Source organism: Ischnura elegans, chromosome 8 (assembly GCF_921293095.1).
Source record: "Ischnura elegans chromosome 8, ioIscEleg1.1, whole genome shotgun sequence".
NCBI classification, from domain to species: Eukaryota; Metazoa; Arthropoda; class Insecta; order Odonata; family Coenagrionidae; genus Ischnura; species Ischnura elegans.
In genome coordinates, this window is record NC_060253.1 from 18,867,873 (window position 1) to 18,890,383 (window position 22,511).

At 36.7% G+C, this 22,511-nt stretch overlaps 1 protein-coding gene across 1 annotated transcript in view; it reads right to left on the reverse strand.

The window, feature by feature from the left end:
• Positions 1-1,060: 1,060 nt before the first annotated feature.
• LOC124163602 (integrin alpha-PS4-like) overlaps positions 1,061-22,511 on the reverse strand; it is a 97,993-nt gene continuing 76,542 nt past the window's right edge. Inside the window, exons 23-27 of the mRNA XM_046540619.1 lie at positions 17,087-17,249; positions 11,946-12,042; positions 5,295-5,427; positions 4,871-4,924; positions 1,061-2,117 (exon numbers count right to left, since the gene is read on the reverse strand). Of these exons, the coding sequence (XP_046396575.1) occupies positions 2,046-2,117; positions 4,871-4,924; positions 5,295-5,427; positions 11,946-12,042; positions 17,087-17,249 (519 nt within the window). The 3' untranslated portion in view covers positions 1,061-2,045. The remainder of the gene's footprint in view (positions 2,118-4,870; positions 4,925-5,294; positions 5,428-11,945; positions 12,043-17,086; positions 17,250-22,511) is intronic.

Genomic DNA, 22,511 nt, shown 5'->3' on the forward strand with positions numbered 1-22,511 from the left:
TCTTGAAGGCATAAAACCGCTATGAATATTTTATTGGAAAGGAAAAACATTTCTTCAAAAGATAGAGTAATTAGTTTTAATTTAACATACAATATCTGGCGGAGAAAAAATATTATAAACAGTAGGTCAGGAAGCGTACTGGGTACGCATGACGGCGGCATACGAAATTTAAAGGGCGCGTACTGGGTACGCATGACGGCGTTGAGGGGTTAAATGAAAAGTGAAAATTTTACAAGCCCACAAGGGCTAAGCATGAATGCTGGGAAAATCCCGTGTGACGTCTGGCTGCTGGTGTGTGAAGCAACCTTGGGGCCAAGCTATGAACGTGGATACGATGCAGGCTGCTTACTGCCCAGCATGATGGCAGGGTTGAGTACCCTGCTAGCAGGTAGCGCTTGGCTTGAATAAGGATTGTGTATTTATGCCCCATCAAATAAAGGAAACTTTCTGACCATAGGCAATTTTAATAAGTGATCATGAAGAAATGTTTCCCTGAGCTCTGTGCCTCATGCATGCATTGGTAATCTCAGACAATGTAAAACTCCTATCTACTCGTATAGAAACTAGGTCCCTGTGACGTCACATGGAGTGGCATCGCATGGGTGCCAATCTGGCCTTTTTCAAATGGGGTGAAAATTGACCATTAACATTCCTCTAAACTGGGATTTCTAAAACCGAAAATAATTTGTATATTATGAATAGTACACTAATGTTGGGTAACGAATCGCAATCAATGCCTTTCGTTTACTTTGATTAAGGAAACTACCCTATTCTAATTTCTGAATTTCCCTCTTATCTGGGTACTATCCTTCCCAAGCAATGCCGGGTCGCCTGCTAGTAAACTAATTAGTTACTAATTAATCAATTAATATAAGGGACGGTAGCCAATATTTATATTCGAGTTGGTATAACATGAAATTCATTTCCTATGCAAAGTATTCATCCCGAAGTTGGAAAATTTTGAGCCATAGTAGGCTTTCTAAAACAGAATTTTCTTTGATATTACATACAATTTATTAGGTACAGAAGAAAATCATTGAAATAACTAGCCTGCAGAAGATGAGCTATAAAATTTGACTATTTATTTCAAGAACAGAATAATATGTACAATAGAAAAAATATTCAAAATATGAAGACTAAATCATTAAAAAGAAACCATTCCAGTCACCAGTTGAAAATTGCATGACTATCAAAGCTAACCCTTTCGCTTTTTAATATTTACTCCTTGAATGACATTTGTTGAATTATTTTTATTGAACCCACATTTTATGTTTAAATTTATCTGATCACACAATTTTCATGTACACAATATCATACGCTCAAAAATGGATTTAAAAAAAATGTTTTAAATGATGAACACTATATGTACAGAAAAAAAATTTAGTATTTTATTAAAGCCATGCAATTTGGTCAAGACCATAAACTTACATATGGCCCCCAAATATTGGTTGAATGTGACGAATAGGTACTCAAGGAGAAATTTGCATTCCGCCCCCATACATCTATAGGCAACACGGCAAAAAGTATTGCTAGATTAAAAAAAAACCTTGAAAAGTAGGAATGGCTTAATACCAATATGAAACTTGAGCCTAGTAAGCAAGGTGTACCACTAGAGAGTTCTAATACCAAACACTGTCGGTGAGTTACGCTATATGTACAACAAAGTTAATTTTTTTGATCTTGAAAAAAAAATTGATTTTTATCAACCCTGATTGGTGTTTGAAGGGGTATCGAGGGAAAGAGCAATGGTATCAGAATCAATAGTAGCAATTTCTGGAAATCTTCTTTCCTGAATAAAAAGTTAATAAATTCAGAGTTTTCTCTCCCATTAATTCTCCCCAGGGAAAAATCTCCAAACACATTAAAATTCAGGATCATTTGCTAGATCGAGGAGACTGTTTCTTCAGCGTTAGAGAATTTTATTTCATTTTTTCATTTCATAATACTGAGTCTCTAACGAATCAAATCTCCCACACTACCATAGCTCCTTCCATGACTAGGATGTCCTTGGAGGAAAATGCTGGTGGTAAAACCAGTGACTGAAATCACTCAAAAGAGGCATGTTCTATTTCCTGCTCTTGATCTTCATGGGCCGTTGTTGCACATTCTGCTAAAGTCTGGAAAGAGAGAGAGATCATTTACTTTTTGCTTCCTCCTTTGCTAATTACAAAAAAGTCATAATATAGCCATGGACTCCACAATAATAGTGTCAAGTAATACAGTCATAGACCCACACAGAAAATAAACATCTATTAGATATCTACAGATAGATAAATGGTTGTCTAATAGATATCTATTGTAAATATCTATTAGATTGGTATATTATTGTCAAAATAGCAGCATGTCTAATAGTTATCTACGGTAGATATCTATTAGGTAACTACTTATCTGTTTTATACTTATCTATATCTTTAAAAAAATTCTCTTGCCTATGCTTGCTGCAATTAACATTGGTAAAAAACTTGTCGCCATATGATCAAAATGAAAACTGCAAAAATAATACCGAGACATGGCATCGAACTTGGGCTCCCAATGTCATAGCCAAACGCGCTCACCACTTGACCAATTGATTTTGATATAAATGCTCTATTTTGGGACTATATAACGCTTGTTAAAAATACTGCTTGGAAATTAATTAATTACAGCCAAACTAAGGCCCATTCAATGGAACCACCATCAGTTCAGAGATGAGTTCGCCACTCCGAAAGCCATATAAAATACGGGATTGAAAAAGGTGGAGCAAGGTATGTGGTCTCCCCTTGTCAGTTAGGAGAGAAACAATCTTATGTAATTATAATGACTATGGTTATTAGAACTAATCACCTTAATGCTTATAGGAGGAACGGCAGCTACGGGGGAACAGATGAATGCTGACGTGAAGCAGTTGGCATCGTTCGAAGCATGGCATCATTTTTAAGTCCGCCAATGCTCGAGTTAAAAAAAACAAAAAAATAAATGTCCCTAAATCAAATGTTAAATTGCTTCCATAGCTCATGACTCACTTTTTAAAAGACTCTTTCGGAGATGCATCCAAAACCTCATCTAATAGATGTCTAATACAGATTTATCTAACAGATGTCTAATAGGAATCTATTAGAGATACCTATTGGCAACCTATTATAGATCTATTATAAATGTGTATGCATTAGATATCTAATAGATATACATCTATTCATAGATGGAAATAGACAATATATAATTATCTACATATTGATATCTATTTTCCGTGTGGAGAGCCATAGTTGCAAAAGTCATAATAAAGTCACATAATGAGGAATGACTTGCATAGAAATGAATTTGATGTATGATACCATCTTGAATAAAATTTTGGCTACCGTCCTTTATATTTGTTAATTAATTAGTAACTAATTAGTTTACTACTTGGCATTGCTCGTGAATGATAGTACCCAGAGAAGAGGGAAATTTGGAACTTGGAATCCATGGAATGCAGGATTTTTAGGTAAAGGAGCAAAGCAAGTATGATATCGGTAAACATATGCATCAGCAAACATTGGAAAAAAATGGTATACTGTGCACGGGATCAGATTATACCCCACCACACAAAATTGATACTACTTCTCAAGTATCTTATCAATTGCTGTTTTACCAAAAAGACTCACGTGTAAGTCTTCTTTACAGAAATGAATGTAGGATTATCAGGCAATTGTGAAAAATTGAAAAGTGATATTAGTATAAGACATGTAACTAAAATAAAAATATTTTTTCATGCAAATAATATTGAAAACTGATACAGCACTGTTACAATTTTCCTAAAATGCTGGTTTCATTCACCGTTTGAATGGTGAAATGGCTGTGGCTCGCCCCCCCTCATAGTTTTGATCTTGTGTACGCCCTTGACTCTCAATATGATAATTTAAGGTCATGAGGCCTTGTATTTACAGCATTTGGAAATGAACTTCATCCTAAATAGATAACCACAAAAGATAGATAATCCATTCATGATTGATTTCGTTAGCAATTTTTAAATGGATTTTGCTTCATAATGTCTTGAATCTTTTCACATTAAAAACTAGTTTGTTTTCTGGTGAGGCATGACAGGAAAATAGAGAGAGAGGGAGCAGAGGAAGACTTGGGGGATTAGATAGGGCAGAAATAGGTTGATAAGTATAATATCTAAAAAGCAGTTAATCATACAATGGTTCATTAAGGCAACACTGCATTGGTTTAGAAAACAATTTCTGTTCATGAACTCTGCAAAAATGACATTATATCCTTGTATAGACAGCATTTTCAAGAGTCTTATTTTGCATTAAGTTAAGAAGAGACAGAGTGACAAGCTATACATGCCATAAAAGTTCAAAAAGTCAGGTTAATATCAAAGCCAAATAGTCACAGGTTCAAATCCTGCATGCCGAAAATAAAGAAGGAAAGTGATTTGCAATTTGATCCGGTTCAATGCATAGCTATTCACATTCAAAAACATAGATATACTTTTGATTAGTTATTAACGTGAATTCTACTGCATGCCATTGTGTCAGCTACACATTTGGAAACTTAACGAATAAAAATTAACACCCTCTTGTTTATTTAGCAAACATCAGAGAGGAAATTATACGTACAATTACATGATACATGCAATGAAAAATAAAATCTCAAGGAATAAATGGCTTGTTGAACAGAACTACCTTAACAATTGAAATTTATATCCACACAATATGTAGTGATTTTACCATGCTAACAGATTTATATTCTTCACAAAAATAATGTCTTCATCATAGCTTAAATATGAAACCCTAGAAGAGTGGCAATCACTTTTAAAATTGCATACTCTATTCTTTTAGCCTCTGCCTTTGGCCTGACATGAATTTTTCAAAATCTTTTTCTTTGTTATTAGAAGCATATTACTAACCTTTCTCTTCAGTGACTTCAATTCTTGCTTCTTTTTTCTTTCAAAGAATCCAGCCTGAAAAAAATCACAATAAATTTACTCTGTTTCAATGATTAAATATGGCTTACTATTGACGTATTTGAAAAGGAATACTTCTAAGTATGTACCGCATTTACAAATTTGACAAATATCCTACAACCAGTCTTAAACCCATATTACACCCTCATGCAACCACAAATCAAATTTATAAGGTCAATGTCAGCTCACTCCATTCCCAAAGTTATTTAGATAATCTTTCCAAGCATTTTCACTCAATATTTATGCTAAAAAATTAGTGGCATTGATAAGAATGAGCAGAATTTTTGTCTGAATCGTTTTGTCATGCGTTTTACCAAACTAATGTGCATGCATGCAATTTTAAGAGTAAAATGAGGTCATAACTCACCTTGTGCATGGCCATTGCTACAAAAGCAAAGAGCATGATACCTCCTCCAATAGCTAATGCCAAAACCCAGGATTCGACCGGCTTTTTAGGAATATCTCCGATAAAGCGTGTGGATGCCCATGATATATCTGGCCTGGAGAATGAAATTAAAGAGTTTCACCTGGATACAATAGCAATCGCCACCATTCAAATTTGGGCTTAGCATGTCTTTCATACATTACGCTAACAATCTATCAAATACGGCAATTTTTTTAACAATAGTACATGTAGCCCAAGAAAGCCAAATGTTTCATCTCCTTAACCCTTAAGTAGGCGCACCTCACTTTGTGACGTAAGTGGGCGCGTGGGGTCTTCTAATACCCCATGCGGAATTGTTTATAACTTCGCCAAATTTGTTTATTTTACACTGCTATATTTTACGATAGATGCTGAATGTTGGATAATTCGACTAAAGTACCTTTAATTATTTCCTATTAGTTGAGCTAATTAATATGATCTCTTTTCTTCTATTTGCTTAATGCACTATGTGCGGGTACATAACTCATGTATTTTATCATTTACAAACGTTTTAAACGGTACATAACATTTTAATGCAACATATTTTTCTCTAAAGACATTATTTTAATAATTTTTGCTGAAATAATTTATATTGTTATTATATAGCAAATGTTTATGTCGAATTATGTTCACTTTTTTATCTCTGAATATCATACTTTAACATCTAGGGAGTAGTTCATTATCGACTAAAGATGTATTCAAATCAAAATATCAATTGTTCAGAATTATGTTATATGTAAACAATTTTTTTCTTATTTATTTAATTATTAGAACATATTTTTTCAAATCGCAATTTGAAGGGCTTTATATAATTATATACTGCACATTAAACTTTATAATCTGTACTAATATGGAGGGTTACAGCAATAATTTCAAAAACAATGAAAATTTTTAAGTAAGTCATTTATTATTTTCATTTAAATGATCAAAACAATGAGGGCATACAGTTTTCATATGTTTTAAACACATAGTTTTTGAACAGCGGCTGCAAAATTGGTTCGTTTTTTTGTCCATATTTCTAGGGCAAATGGTGCACCTAGCTCTTATTTTCACATCAATCTCACTGTGCCCCGAAGATGTTGACTCTGAAAGTATCAAAACTTTCTCACGAAGAGATCTAGGTACAGAATTGCATGCTGCTCTTTTCCTAATCTGTGCATGAACGAGTTCTCGACCAACCTCTCTCAGAAATACCCGCCGAACCAACTTACGTTCGGCATTATTGGACATATAAATTACTTGCGCGTTGATGCCTGCGATATTTAGAATCCTAAAAAAACATAACTAATGGCCAACGTTTGCAACGTCTCGCAGTGCTGTACGTCGCACACATTTCGTCAACAGTGTCCACTCCTGACTTGGTATAATTATAGTCAGTAATGATTTCAGGCTTACGCATTTCTCCTGATCTGTCGTCAATTGAAGCATCATGATGCATAGAAGAAATCATTATAACGTTCCGGTTTTTCTTCGGAATGTAAGATAAGAGTGTCAAGTGTTTCTGAAAGGCAAAAATGCTAGTTCCTACAGCTCTTTGCTTAGCGTTAGATAATTCTGGCGGAATTTCAACCTTGTTTTTCCTCATGGTACCTAAGTATGTTATCCTTTTCTCTAACAAGTCTTGTACCAAGGGAATACTGGTGAACCAATTATCAGCTGTAATATTTCGTCCAGTGCCTGCCATTGTTTTCGCTAAACGCTTCACAACATCGCATGGCCGATTTGACAGGCGGTAAGGTCCTTCTGGTTGTGTTCCAAGATAAACTTCCATAGTCTTTGTGTACATCGATCTGGCATCCGTCAAAGTAAAAACTTTAATCCCATATTTTGCCGGCTTGCTTGGGATGAACTGACGAAAGGGACATTTACCTCGAAATGGAACCAATTGCTCGTCAATTGTAGTTAGCTCTCCTAAATTGTAATATTTTTCACAGTTAGAGGTAAAAGTTTCAAAAACATTACGGAAAGCAGTGAATTTGTCATGCTCACGTCTTTGTGGTCTGTCTTTTACGTCATCAAAGCGGACGCAACGCAATAGGAACAAAAATCTTTTCATACTCATTGTAGTATAAAATATTTCGATTCCAAACCCGTCTCTATCCCATAAATCACGGATATTTTGATGTCCAGAACGAATGGAACCTGACAAAATAAGAAGACCTATGAAAGCCTTCATCTCCTCTTCATCAGTCAATTTTGCATCTCGATCTCTACTGAATAGCAAAGCAATCTGGGAGATGTAAATATTTGTGCATATGGTCACTATACTTACAGTAGCATCATCTAAAAATAGTCTGTAGCATTCGATAGGGGTTTTTGCATTTTTTGCCTGCAGTAATGGTCCCGACGAACTAGACACAATGCTCACTTGTGGGGTCCTAACTCTGCGTGAAGGTGGAAGCTTTTTCCAACGAGTTACCTTATCTTTTCCAACAAAATCTAATGAGGATGACCTATTGGGAGAGTCGTTGGCACTACACACCTCATCATCAGATGCACCACTTTCTTCTGTCCCCGTATCATGTTCCGACTCACTAAGATGATCCTCTTCCTCCGAAGCAGTAGAATCTCTTTCATCCTCGGAGGAGATATCCCGAAGAAGGTCAAGGATGCGATTTCTTTCTCCTTCCTCTTGCTCATTCATCTTGTCCGCGAAGGGCAAACTCAAATATTTTTAGGATATGTGTCGAATTCGATGCCGGCATGAAACTGATAACAAATAAACAGCACAAATAAGAAATGAGTCTAATCAAGAGTAAAAAAGAGTCGTTTCAGGCGTGATGTGGTGAAATAAAATAATTAAATAATACTGGCAATTTGCCACAAATAAATCTTTCCTGATGATGAAGTATCACTTCGAAATCGGTCGTAGTAAAGATTTCTTTGTGGAAATTGCCAATATTATTTAATCTAATCAAGAGTACCATAAATGAACAAGCGCTTCATATACATACCCTGGATAGAAGAAGAAAAATCAGCGGGTTCCCGAGTTACTCCGAGGAAGCTTCAACTACAGTCACAGTTTTCTTGTTCACTCAAGAAGTGTTTCCCCTGCAAAGCACCGTTCTCTTCACGGTAAGAGAGGAAGTAGTTATGGGTACGAGCATAAACTACCTTACTAAATCAGAGGAGGAGGGGGTCATCTAAAAGCCTACGGTTGGTTAGGAGGGAATGATGGGGTGAGGGGATTCTTTCAAAGTAAAGCACCTATTTTCTACAATGTGTCGGTTTGATTTTATCCCTCCTCGCTTTTGAATCTTCCATGAATAAATTGTAATACACGAGAAAGAGCGCGCGGTGTTCCTCTGACTCCGCAAGATTCTACTTGATCTGGATATAACTTAACCATTCCATCTTCAATGTTGGAGGCCTTCGTAGCGTCACATTGCTTACATTTTAATTAAATTTGAACCCACTATTAGGTTAAGTAAGTGTCTCATGACCAGCACTTAAGTTAGAAATGAGAGGAGGGTAGCGTACAAGGAAGACGAACGCACCACCTGGCGTCCCTGGTACACTACATTTGTAACGTTGGTAGGCGCGTGGGGTCTAAAAAGACCCGAATGCTTAAAAATATTATTTTGCGTGAAATTGATCCATTAAAAAATAGAGGTTTTTTATTTATCAGCTGTATGTAGGTGTCCTAGGAAGGTACTGAAAAGGTCACCTTCGAAAGCAATTTTTGTTATAAAATACTGCGTTTGCTACACCCATGGGGTCTTTAAAGACCCCACGCGCCTACTTAAGGGTTAACGGCCATAAATTTGAAATTAAAAAGTACGGCAACTGTTAAGGGGATTTCATTTTAATCACTTATTCCATCAATCGTTTACTCTGAACTATTTAGAGTGATAAAGACTTAACATATTCATTAACATGATTTGCCAAAAGCAGATGATGGCAATCAAATTTGGTGAAAAATTGAGAGCTTTAAATTGACTTACAACCATGCAGGCCTCCCACACCAGCAGACACAAGTATGACAATTATGGGAATGTTTTGCTCCGAAATTCGTGTTCAATATGGCACCCATAAGAAAACTCCAGTTTAATACTTGATCTAAAATTTTGCTTAAGCTATGTTTTAGAGGCAGACCTCAGGCATATAGACAGAGAGGCATTGCACACCAACAAGGAGCCATAGAAAGTAATGAAACCCCCTCTCAAAAGCAACAACCTTCATGGGCCCCTGTCCTTTCCCTGCCCTTTGTCTTGCATTTAAAACTGTTTTGGGGAGTCTGGCAACATCTCTCCAGATTTGCACCCAAGACTCTGTGGCAAGAAGCTAGGGAGGTCTGTGGGGAATGGGGGCCCACAATTGGGGCTCACAAAGGGGTCCATCTTAAGGGGATTCAGGTGCCCTCCTTACTAGGGAATCGGGGGTCTATCGCCAGAATATTTTAGAAAATGGCATGCCCAGAAGTAGAATTTGACGCTATTCTGGCTGTTAAAAACCAGGTAAATGTTGATAAAAAAAGCAATTTGCAAAAAAATACAATGAATCGAGAGAATTTAACAGCTTATAAAATTTAATCATGCATTACGGCTCCATTATATATGTATTTAGTGAATTTTCTCCTTGAAACTTGACTGAATACTAAAAAAAATTATAAATGTAAACTTATAAATAACCTTCCCAAATAACCCTTCCAGAAAAGTATCAGGCTCCCTTTTATTTTCTAGCACCCTATTTTATTAATTTTTATACAATATTTTTACACTTAGTATATAGTAAATAAAGCAATTGATTAAAATGTAGAATTTCATAATTTCAAAAGATATTTGGTTCAAGTAATCTGCATCTATTTTTCTTTCAAATTTCATGTACGCTTCACAATAGATGCGAGCGTTGTTGGGGACCCCTAAGGTTGTGGCCCTTGACAATTGCCGACCAGCAGACCTAGCCAGACCACCCCTGGTAAGAAGCAAAAGGCTACATGCACTGGTCTACCATGCTCATCCTTCCCCTTAAAGGACACTGATATTCAACTGGGTAGCACCACATTTAAAAGGCCTACAACTTTGATCTCTGCCTTGCTGCCATTGTCCATGCCTCACTTCCATAGAGAAGCATACTCCAAATATAAGTTCTGATAACTTTTTTCCTTAATTCTATGATTAAATTTCCCAATGAAAGTAGATATACCCATTAAAAGAACACAGAAGACTCCCGATTATCGAGCTGCGGTTAATGTGGGTTTCAGATCATCCATGCATCATTTTCACTCCCGACTTTTATAAAAAAATAAAATTGAATGCAAAATCATTGGTATTACTGCATAAATGCCAGGATACACCGGGCTTATTATTTCCGTAAGAATCCCCTTCGTATAACAGAAGTGATCGCAAGCTAGCTGCATTCACGGGAGCACCGTGTTCCGTTTTCCAAGCCTTGCAGTCCACGACCTCGCTTCATGATCACGGACACACGTCGTGCAGCAGTTGCAACCCGGGCAACTTGTGTGAGACATGACTACATGGTATGGTACCTGACAGTGTAGTTTCCGACATCGAGCAGTGGTTTTGAACCATTCATGCAACCCACTTTTCTGTACCCGTGATTTCACAGCCACGGGTGTGTGGTTTTTGAAACCAGGCCTTACATGTAGCATAAATCGCCACTAAAAAGATCGTGAACTGGCAAAGAAAGATTTCATTGAGTCCAGGAAGCACTCTAAAATAACAGAATAACCACATGAATAATTATATATTGCTTGTTTTAAGTGAATTATGAACATTACAAGACATTAAAGTGAAAGTTTGGATAATCCACATTCCCCGGTTATTCATGCCATCTCACCCCATTTTTAGCCCGCATAATCGAGAGTGTACTTTACTCTGATATACTCCGCATTCATCAGGAATAAAAGTTTAAAGTTGCATTTTATATCTTGCGCTGAAACAAATGATTGCTATCATCCTCATTTCGTGACGTAAGCAACCCTAGTATGCACTCACTGTTAGCTTTGTTGACCTTTACTTTGCATATAAGTTACAGTATTGAGTGCTTCCAAAATTAGAATAATGTTCTGCAATCACGTTACTACATGCAATTTGGAAAGATCTGACAGCATACAATACCAAATTAAGATGATTAAGATGAGCCTGAAGGAAAACTTTCTCCTGGAGATTGAGCAGACAGATCAAGACCTGAAGATATTGAGTGACTTTCATTACTAAGCAGTTGTTTTGAAAGCAATTTTCATGTTTCAAGCATTTGCATTTACAATAGGTGGTGGGCTAAGTGATCCTATGTTCTATGACTGGAGAACAACAGTATGAAAAAATAACATCAACAAAGCCGTGGGCTGAACAGAAAAGTAACATAAAATATGAAAAAGGCACACATAGAAAAAATAAGGTGTGCATAAATTTCTGGATGAAAAAACTTTTTATAAAGAAAGTCTAAATGCCATAGTAGAATGTCACTTAATTGAAAAAAATTATTTTTCCATTCATTGTGTATGAGGGCTTACATTTAGTCTCTCCCATATCAATGTACAGCTTCTTATAAAGTTGCTTTACTGACTGCAATTACATTGCATTGCGTTATAAAAAAAAGTACTCCATCATGCAAAAGTTACTTATATCTTACCTTCCATGTATAGGTTGTATCAAAGTCTCTGGCTCAACAACCTCAATGAAACCTTGGGATTCCAGTAAAATGATGTCACGCAGTCCCATTATCTTTTCTGAAAGAGAAATTCACCATCATTCATGATAACTATATTTATCATTTATTTCACCACTTACCCTCTAAATTAATACAATTTACACTTCCTTCAAATAAAATAGTAGAATGCCATTGAAACAATCCCCCTGCCTCTTATGATACCGTTCAGTCCCTTTGAGGGCGATGTTACCATGAATTTTTCCATTTTACTTTTTTCTATGAGGTATCTCGTTCTACAAGTGGGAAAGCCCATCGAGACAGGGCTCAAAGAACATGAGCACTTTTCCCAGCTGATGGAGTGTGATTTTGAAAGCAGCAAAACTCAGGTTCAATTCAGTTTATCTTGATGATATACAACAATGATCTCTGATGGCAATTTATGAACTACCTTCAAAGGAAGAGACATCCAGTGCTTATCATTGGCAGCCAGTGTTCATGTTAATGATTCTGGTTGTGTGGATACCTACTTTTGAAAATACAATACTATAGACCCTCGTTGATACAAACAACGTTATTACGAAGCTTTCTTCATTACGAAGCACATTGTCGGTCCCGACGAAAAGGCCCATACAAGAAACATTGTCATGAAATTTTCATTTTTACAGAATAATGAACCTCAGCCCCGGTCTCTGCGGTTAGAAAATTTACTTTATCACAAAGTTCCACGAAAAAGCAGCCGCATGTAGTTTGATATACACAATGCTACGTTATCAACATTGATCTACGTTTAAGTTCTCTTCTTGTACTGTGCCCAAGAGCGTTCATTTTGGTTCTTTCTTCAGCAGGATATACTTAAATATGCATGCAACATCATACAATGAGCTTCATTCCTATGTAATAATGGTGAGCCACTCATTAACGCTCGTAAATTGGACGTACAGTTTGTCCTCTTCCTACGCACATCGGATTTACGAACTTTCAGAGATATGAACATGCCCGAAATGTCAAATTTGGCACCTTCAGAGATAGCTGATGCGACACGACGTAGTGTAGAGGAATTCGCTCTTTGGGCATAATCTGAACAAAGTATCATGTAACAGGGTGTGAAGTCAGGAACAATTCAGCGTTTTGCTATGATGTATCTTGTTCTACAAGTGGGAAGGCCCATCGAGACAAGGCTCAAAGAACCTGAGCGCTTTGCCCAGCTGATGGAGTGTGACTTTGAAAGCAGCAAAAATCAGGTATCTAGTGGTTATCATTAGCAGCCAGTGTTAACGTTAATGATTCTGGTACTGTGGATACTATTGAAAATTCAATACATACTCATTTTTCAACTTAGCGATGACTGCTAGATCCCCTATGAAAAAATTGTATAAACCTGCTTCAAAATTTTATACAATTTATACAATTGCCATGGTAATGTATAAGATTGTATAAAATTTTGAAACAGGTTTATACAATTTTTTCATAGGGGATGCCTCCTCTATTGGAGGTACATACATTGGAGGTACATATTGTCAATTGAGATCATTGTCCTTCATCGTCAAGTAAACTTGATTAATGTTGCAATTATTAACTAATTTCTTCCTTCTTAGTTAATTACACCAATAGCAGAGCTTATAAAAGGAACTCGAACATCTTTATTTTCACTTACTTTACTTATAACGCACAAAACAAGGCATAACTACATGTGGCAAAAACATAACAACAAACGAAGACAACAATGGTAAACCAAACAGACTACTGGCAGAATTAATATGGACCATATATATATGAAACATAAACAATAAAAATCACACACTCCAACAATTAAAGGTGCTTTTTTACAAATGTGCAAAGGCGTGTAGTGGGGATTGTTAGAACATCATCAGCTGTTAACAAATATAAACAAAATGTTCTAACAAAGTTCCACCCAGCAATACCTCTCAAATACATTTAATGCATCTGAGGACTGATATGCATGGACAAGGGACTTATAGAAAACTCGTTGGAGAGCCACCATAAATATTACCTTCTTTTAAACTTTTCCATTATTTATTTACCTTCCTCTAGCCATAAGTGACTAACCTAATTGAAAGTAGTGTTTCATCCAACATTTAAGAAGGACCAACTCTGTGCCTGTGACCAGAGATGGGCAAAATACACGTCAAATGTATTTTAGATACAAAATACAAATTACTTTTAAAATCTGTATTTCAAATACAAAATACAAATTACTTCTAAAAATTGTATTTTCGATACTAAATACAAATGTAATTTCAAAATACATTCTTAAAATACAAAATACACACCTTCACCAGAGTTCTTATCTAATTAAAAATTAAAATCAATTCAAATATGAACTATTTTTAGAATGAGAGGCTCAAACATTCTTACAACGTATTTATAAGTAACTGGCAATCAGACCATTATCCAGGGCAAAATCCCTTAAATAATATGGGGGATATATGGTAATCATTTGTTTATTTCACTATTCTCACTTACTCCTCCTTAATGCTCATTTCCCTTCAAAAGCAATAATGTCTCAAACATAGAGACTGCTAAATTACTTCTTTTGCAATTGTGAATAAATCCTGCAAAAGAAAATAACATTTCCACTGGAGCACTGGATGTGAGGCTAGTGTTATAACGAACAAACAACTTTTTTACAGCCGGATATGCATTTAACGTTGACAGACAATTTGATTTGTCACCAAGAAATTGCAATAGAGTGGAACCTATAAATCCAATCGTTTTTCAGGGGGATAGATGAAAAAAATGACGAATGCGGGAAAACGATGAATGCAGGAATGTTTGGCTAGGTTGCCTATGTCCCAGGAAACAATGGATTTTGGCGCGTAATTATGAAGTTCATTAAGGGGTTCAAATAAGATTTTAGCTTATTACAGGAATGTTAGTACTTCATCGTAACTCTTAGGTCATATTGTTGATTCGACTTATATTATATCTCTTTCAAATATCCTAAGGCAACACGCCACCTTGCTAAAAAATGTTTGCACTCCTCTCGGCATTTGCACTGCTATTATGGATTTCTGTCTGATGTAAAAATTCTTATCCATCAAATGCCATTTCAAGTACACGTCTTTACGAGAGCAATATGCAAGTTATGCCTAAAACAACCACTTTCGCCGACGCAGTGATTGGTTGTGAGATGGATCACAAAGGCCAAAAATAGTTGATTTTTAAAAATATTCCTTTCTAACGATTAAATTTTTAATATAATTGAGGCAATGTGTAAAGCGTGAACAATGCTGCGTTAAACGTCAGCGGCACGCCGACCTGATCCTCGGCTTCATCCCTTTTCTTGTTTTCACGAGGTATCTCGATCTACCCCCACCCCTGCCACAATGTGCTAGCAGACAACCCTAGGCGTTGCAATGCTCACGCGCTACTAGCCCGGATTCTCTTCTTCATCTTCAACTATTTTCAGTCCATCTTTTTAAGTTCTAACTTGTTTCTTCGGAAGGGCCATGGTCCGAAGGCGAATAAAAATAAAACTAATAAAAATGATACCAGACTTTGAACACACACGGAAAACACTCGCTGGTTTGAAGTCAACCCAACCTGGAAACTACGGAATCACTTGTACGAGGTGAAGTTCGGCACTAATGCTATCGCGTACGGCGTAAGCAGAGCATACTGCAGGGGGTGAAGCATGACTGCGCATTGAAATTTCTTGTCCTATGGAAAAGGCAACTTACCCACTCATTTCTAGCAATAAGTAACATACCTCTAAATGAGCAGATGAATGCAGATTGCTAGTAGGGAGAAAAAAAAATATCCTGAGATGATATCGCTTCGTTAGAAACTCTGACAAGTGAGACTTGTAGCATTGCTTGTAAATTGTAACCTGATGTCCTGTTTTCGAAAAAAATGCTGCATCAACTGCCAAGAAGCTCAGCTGCGAAGATATTAAGATTCGCCAGAAATCACCATCGTTTTATGCCAACTATTTCCTTGCGTAAAATGCTTCAATAACGTTATAAATACGTCGTGTTTGGTATCATTATTTTTAGAATTACGTGTACATTACTAATATTTCAATATAATAAAAGTATAATACCAATTTAGGAAATTGATTTCTAGACACCTTTTGGTGTAATTGGTGATTCATGCAGCAGTTGACCTCCAGAAACTGAGAAGTTTAAAGCAGGTAGGCTGAAAAAGGTCAGTGGGTGAGAAAAGGGGGAGGGGCATGAAACACGTTTTTATTGTTCTCGTGTAAGTTGATATTTTTTTCGAAGCTAAGGTCTTCGTAATACGATCACAGCGTGAGCTGGGACTGTTTTTTTATTTCGTAGGAGAAGAAAGCTTAAAAGGGGGGGAGGCGAGTGCTGAATGGAGGGGGATAGCGGATCTTGGGAAATACGCTAATGTAACTATCCCACGGCACTCAGCTTCTCCCTATCGTATTTCAATCTCCTGGGGAAGATTCAAACTATGTGCCTGTCGTTATTAGCCATAAATAACACGTTGTAAACACTTCGTCTCATTTACGTCCAACAATGGATGTGGGAAAATTATACGACCGGACCACGATCTTCAAACGATAAATGCGGGAAAATGATACTTCGGGGAACGATAGATGCGGAAAAAAATTACATTGTCTTTATGGAACTTAATTTGGGACCAGGAGCGGCGAACGATGAAAGCGGGAAAACGATCAATGCGGGAACGATAGATCGGGGTTCCACTGTGCTTCAATTTCATTCCTATTTAAAACATGGAATGAGGAATGTCCCGGGTCATCTGAAAAGGTTTTTACAGAAGTAAATTAAGGGGCAATTTATTGTCCCATAGATAGCAGGCTAATACAGATTTGGTATCCCTGCCATCTCGTCGCGTGCTCTTTCAAATTACACACAAAAAATTATATGTATTTTGATTTAGAATGTATTTTAAAAATACAAATTAATCTTTAGATGTATTTTCGTTACAAAATACAAAATACTCTCAGAAAATGTATTTTCGATACAAATTACAAACTAAAAATGTATCGAAAATACGTATTTCAAATACAAGTATTTTCGATACTGCCCATCTCTGCCTGTGACACAGTTTTTATCTATATGTGCCCTATTCAGTGGTTGGTGAGTTTTGGATTTTAATTTACCCATACAGACCTAGAGATGACACATTGATTTCCATTTCCAGGAGGATTTTAGCCATAGTCTGTGAGAGCGAGAAAGGACCAGCAGGGCAACGGATGGACATGCATTGAAAAGCTTGTTCTTCCTTCTGGGCCAATGACGAGCAATTGAGGTAGAGGGTTCGATTGCTTGGCACCTAGATATGTGCAGAGAGAAAATGGAAACATTAAAAGGACTATTTTCTCTAGTTTTGAGAGTGGCATTGAAATAAATTCAACTTAAATAAGACTTATTAACACCAGTAATGAAGCTTGTACTGTCATAGACTGACAATATCCAAAACAATTTCAGCAAAACATTAGTCATATATATAAGCAGCAGGGAGTAGTCGTTTGATACTCTTAGTAGCCTGGCTGCTGGTTGATTCATGAGTAGAGATACGTGAAAATCGCTTTTTCATTTTTATTTTATCGCACTTTCAATGACAGTTTATCGCATTTTGTAGCGTATATTTTTTTATTTTCAGAATGAGGTAGATAACGATAAAATGGAGTGAAACACATTTATAAGGCAAAATACAGAATATTTTTAAACAATTATGTTGTAGAACAATAATAAATTAAGGAATAAGAAATATAGTGGCAGAGATGTAGCTTGCCCATGCCCACTTGTAGTTTGCGGCCACGTAGAGTCCCAGCCAACTAGCAGCTGGCCAGTCGCTCACATGCTTCAAGCGGCGAGTGTCAGTGGAGCATTTAAACTGCGCTATGCACAAAATGTACGAATTTTGCTGTCGAAAAGGCAAATTTGTGTAATAATATCATAAAAGTCCAACCATCGCATCTATGTCGAATTTATTTGTGCACATCGCATCTATATCGCATTTATCGCATTTGCAATTTTCACGCATCTCTACTCATGAGACTGGCAACTCCATTTTTCAAACACTATCACAATCAGCATTTATTAAAAATTGGTGAATGAGTTCATTTGTCTAGTTCCATGGAGGGAGTTGTATTGGAGTGTTTCGGAGGCTTGGGAGTCCAGCTGCCAATAGACTCCCAGAGGAACAAATAGTGCATGAGCAAATAACAATCTGCCACAGCCACTTCAATGTAACACAAAAATTCTTGAGCACCAAAAGACTTGTCCCTTGAATGCACACAAGTCTTGGTTAATGCCTCCGACAAGGGAGATTAGGTCAAGAAAATCAGCTTATTCAAGACTTATGAAATAGTATCACTTGGTTAGTGGTGAATTGCTTCATCATCAACATATTTGAACAATCTGAAGGTTGGTTTGTCGTTTCTCCCAAATTCACCATCCTATCTGCCAACATTTTTACATTTATTTTCTTTTACATCCATTATTACTTTTCCCATGCAACTCATTCATGGCATTCATCCCATCTGCACATTTTGAATACTTCTACTCCTGACCTCTCTGCTTTTGCCATGACCATGCCTTGGTCACATACATAAACATACTCCATAAGTAGCATTTGATGAACTGATTAACACATTCGATGCGGGCCTGATTTTCATGGAAGTCGTCAGAATCGGTCGATAATATTAGGTGTGCAACTAAGTTCCTGCTGTTTGTTCACATATGGCTCTAGTAGTGATTGCTGGTAGATTTTGACGTATCAGAAGCATCACAACTTAAGCTTAGACATTTGGTTAACAAACCGCTCGACAACAATGGCGAGTTTTATTTGGCGTCATATCCTTATTGCAGCATGAAAATGTCCGAGTTTGTGCCAAGTAACCATCATTTGCAGGGAGTGTTTATTTTCTTCTTTCATTCAAAGAAAACAAAGGCTGAATTGCATCCATCGAGAGCTCAAAAAAGTTTACGGGAATGCTGCTCTAAGTGAAACAATGTGCCGTGATTGCTTCCATCGCTTCAAAGACCAATATTCCAATGCTGACGTGAAGGAAGACCAAAAACCTTCAAAGATGCTGAATTAGAAGATAACTCGATGATGATCAGTACCAAACTCAAGAAGAGCTTGCTTATGCAGGAGGAGTTACCCACCAATTCATTTCCAAGCGATTGGATGCGTTGGTATTTATGCAAAAGCAAGGAACTTGGATTCCTCACGATTCTAACTGATTCTACAGCATGACAATGCTCGACCCCACGTTGCACCACATCAATTGATCTCTTCCGTATTTCAATGTCGTCCAGCTTAAAAAAATGTACGCGTTAACTATATTTCAGGGTAAGTACAAATGTTCACGAAGTTTGCAATAAAGCTATTTGAGTCAATTTGGTCCTGGGTGTTCGTCATTAGTGTCAGGGATTATCATAAGTAAAAGGAAAGACATTGACTGTGGTATGGGGCCACACTGCTCTGAGTTATAAAATCAACATACGACGTCACAGATTCACCTATGGCAGGCGTTCACAGTTAGTGAATGCCTGCCATAGGCAATCTATATCACACATCATTCAGGAGGCTTGCTGGATAATATGCGCATGTAGATAGACCAAAATAGGCAGATATTATGGCTACTGAATAATGCACGACATTGAAAGTCAGATCATACACTAAGGTCATGGTAAAGATAACACATACGTTTGCAAATTTTTCATAAACAGGCCTGCATAATAAATCTTCATTACGTATAATTCTTTTGATGCAGCACTTACATCTAAATTTATAAACTTTTTTGCCACTTTTCCGTGCATCAGTATAAAAACAAGGGCAATGGAATAGATCAAATAAAAAATACAACATTTAAACAAAGTTAGAACAAAAATTTACTGCCACTCTTGCCAGGTGCTACCGAATGTTTTTTCTTTCCCTGAGAGAATTTTTTGTAGAAAAATGAAATATCCTAATATGTTAGTTAACATAGGCAGCAATACGAAATTTATACTTTTGGGGCTCAGAGAATGAAGAGCTATCCCTCTTCAGGCTTCTTAATATTCTACAAATAAAATAAGTAACAATTAGTCAAAGTACTAGAAACATTTAACATACAATACAAATTTACGGTCTAAAAAAATGTGTATCTAATGTAATTTGGCGTGAAAAAAATGAAAACATTGAAAAAGATAAAATGGTACATATAGACTACATTATTATAAGTTTCTCATTAATAAATATTGATATAAAATAATGACATATACCGTAAACCGGGTTTTTTGCAAACAACTTTGCCACTTTTTTTTTCTTTTTCAACTGCATTCTTGTAAGTTCATGTACGACAATGATTTAAAACTATCATCAGCCATTGGTCTCTTCTGTCAAAATGTGTGAAAAAATTACAACTTGAGTAAAATTTTATACGTTAAAAAATTGAAAATAGAGCTGGCAAAGATTTTCTGGAACTGGGACAACTTTGCCAATGGACTTATATCCAGCAGAAAACTCAATAAAACAATTCAATAAATAATTTTAATTTTGAAAACTCTTAAATGTAGAATGTTACACACAGATACACAAAACACTGAATATAATATACTATGGTTATTCCTCTAATTTTTCTTCTATTAACATGTTCCGCCGATATAATTCTGTGTGGATGTGCTTGGAAGTGATCAAGTATGATTTTTCCATGGTTTCTCCTGGGGCCACATTAATTTTCCGTCTTCTTCTCTGTGGCGAACTTTTGTTTGGATTACGATGAGAGGCTTGAAGATAATTAAAAAATGAAGCACTTACTCTTGTAGGAGTGTCATTACGATCAGTTTTCCATGCATCCGGAATTCAAGACTAAACTTCTTTGAGATTGAGTGGCACAATGCCACATTTCTCCAACCCTGATATGATGTTTGAGTTCATTTTACTTCCTTCATCCAAAGCACTGAGAAGTTTTGCCAAAAGTATTGGAAATGCTTTATTTTCGAGAGTTTTATAACCAGTAAAGTTCCACAATTTATGATCTGTCAGTATCGCTCTCCATTTATATATATACAAGGAGCGAAGACTGAAACATCAAAAGGTTTTCATAAATGATTGGACGATGGTGTAAGAACACAATACGAATCAATCATCAATCAATGGGATTAAAAGGCATTCCCCGGTCTGCATAAACAAGTACATGTTCGAGGATCTCCTTTTCCTTACCCTTGCTCAATCCCATCTGGCACCCTGGATTCTTTGAATGGCAACACTTCACCTTACTGTCAATTGTCCTATGTGGAATATTATATTTCAGGACTGCCTTCCACTGCTCATTTTATTATTAATCACTGCAGTGACAGCAAGTTGCAGCGTAGCGTCATCATAATTTCGAAACCTGCGGCCTCCCAACTTTGCATTAAAGCGCCTTGGCATCTGAACGGTCCATAAAAAGAATATGAAAAACGCACCCTAAGGAAAAAATGTACTAGAATTTGAGATATAACAATATTGTCAGTTGGCAAAGTTGTCCCATTTCCACCAAGCTTCCTGTTGCAGCATTGCCAAGTTATATTAATACACCTAGGTACAACATACATTTTACCATTTAAAGCGATCCTGAAAGTAAATTACATACTCTATTGAATCATACTAGAAGTTTTTATTTACGTTTGATAAAATGGGCAGGACGAGACACTTAAATAGCCTACCAAAATAATCAGTTTGGCACGACGAAAACAAAACACTTATAAAGACCTGCAAATAAGTCGTGAGACTACAAGTATTTGGAAAGGATATCACTCAATATCTTTCATCACTGTGTGATGAAAACATAGGCCCTTTCTTGGATAATTAGGGAACTTAATAGGGCACCAAAGATAATATTATTCAAAACCTGGCAAAGTCGTCCCACTTGGCAAAATTGACCCGGTTTACGGTACTGACGTGGAGTGCAAAATATGGATGAAAAAGAGAGAGAGGTTTCTGTGCCATAACTTCCGTTCAAATACTGCCATTTACAAATGGCGCACACGGTTCAAAAGAGGGAAGCTTGCTGAAGGCCATACACACAATCGGATCACTTGGAAGTGGATATTACTTGCGTACGGAGGCGGAGAAGTGGTCTCCCAGACAGACCAGAAGAGTACGTCAAGTGACGTGCTCTGTATCTCGGCTTGGATGGGACCACGTTCCATTGCAAAGTGGTCGTTCCTACCCTGTTTATATTTAAACATTTTTCTAAGGACATTATGAATAAAAACTTTTGGGCTATGTCGCCACGTCAATTCTTGGGTGGCCCTAACGTTTCCTGTCTGATGCTGGTCGCTTCTGAAGAGAATCTCTTGAGAAAGCGACCAGCATCGGTCAGGAAACGTTGGGGCCACCCAAGAATTGATGCAGCGACATAGTCCAAAAGTTTTTATTCATAATGACGAGCACCCGCAAAGGTTTTAATGAAGAATTTTTCTTAGGAGATAAAACAAGCTACATATATTATGATTTATGATATCTACTTCATAAAACTCTGTCAAAACGTTCTCGGGATAAGAGGTCCAAAATAAGCTATAAACTTTCACTGCTAATGTGGTTAACCATTCACTCTTT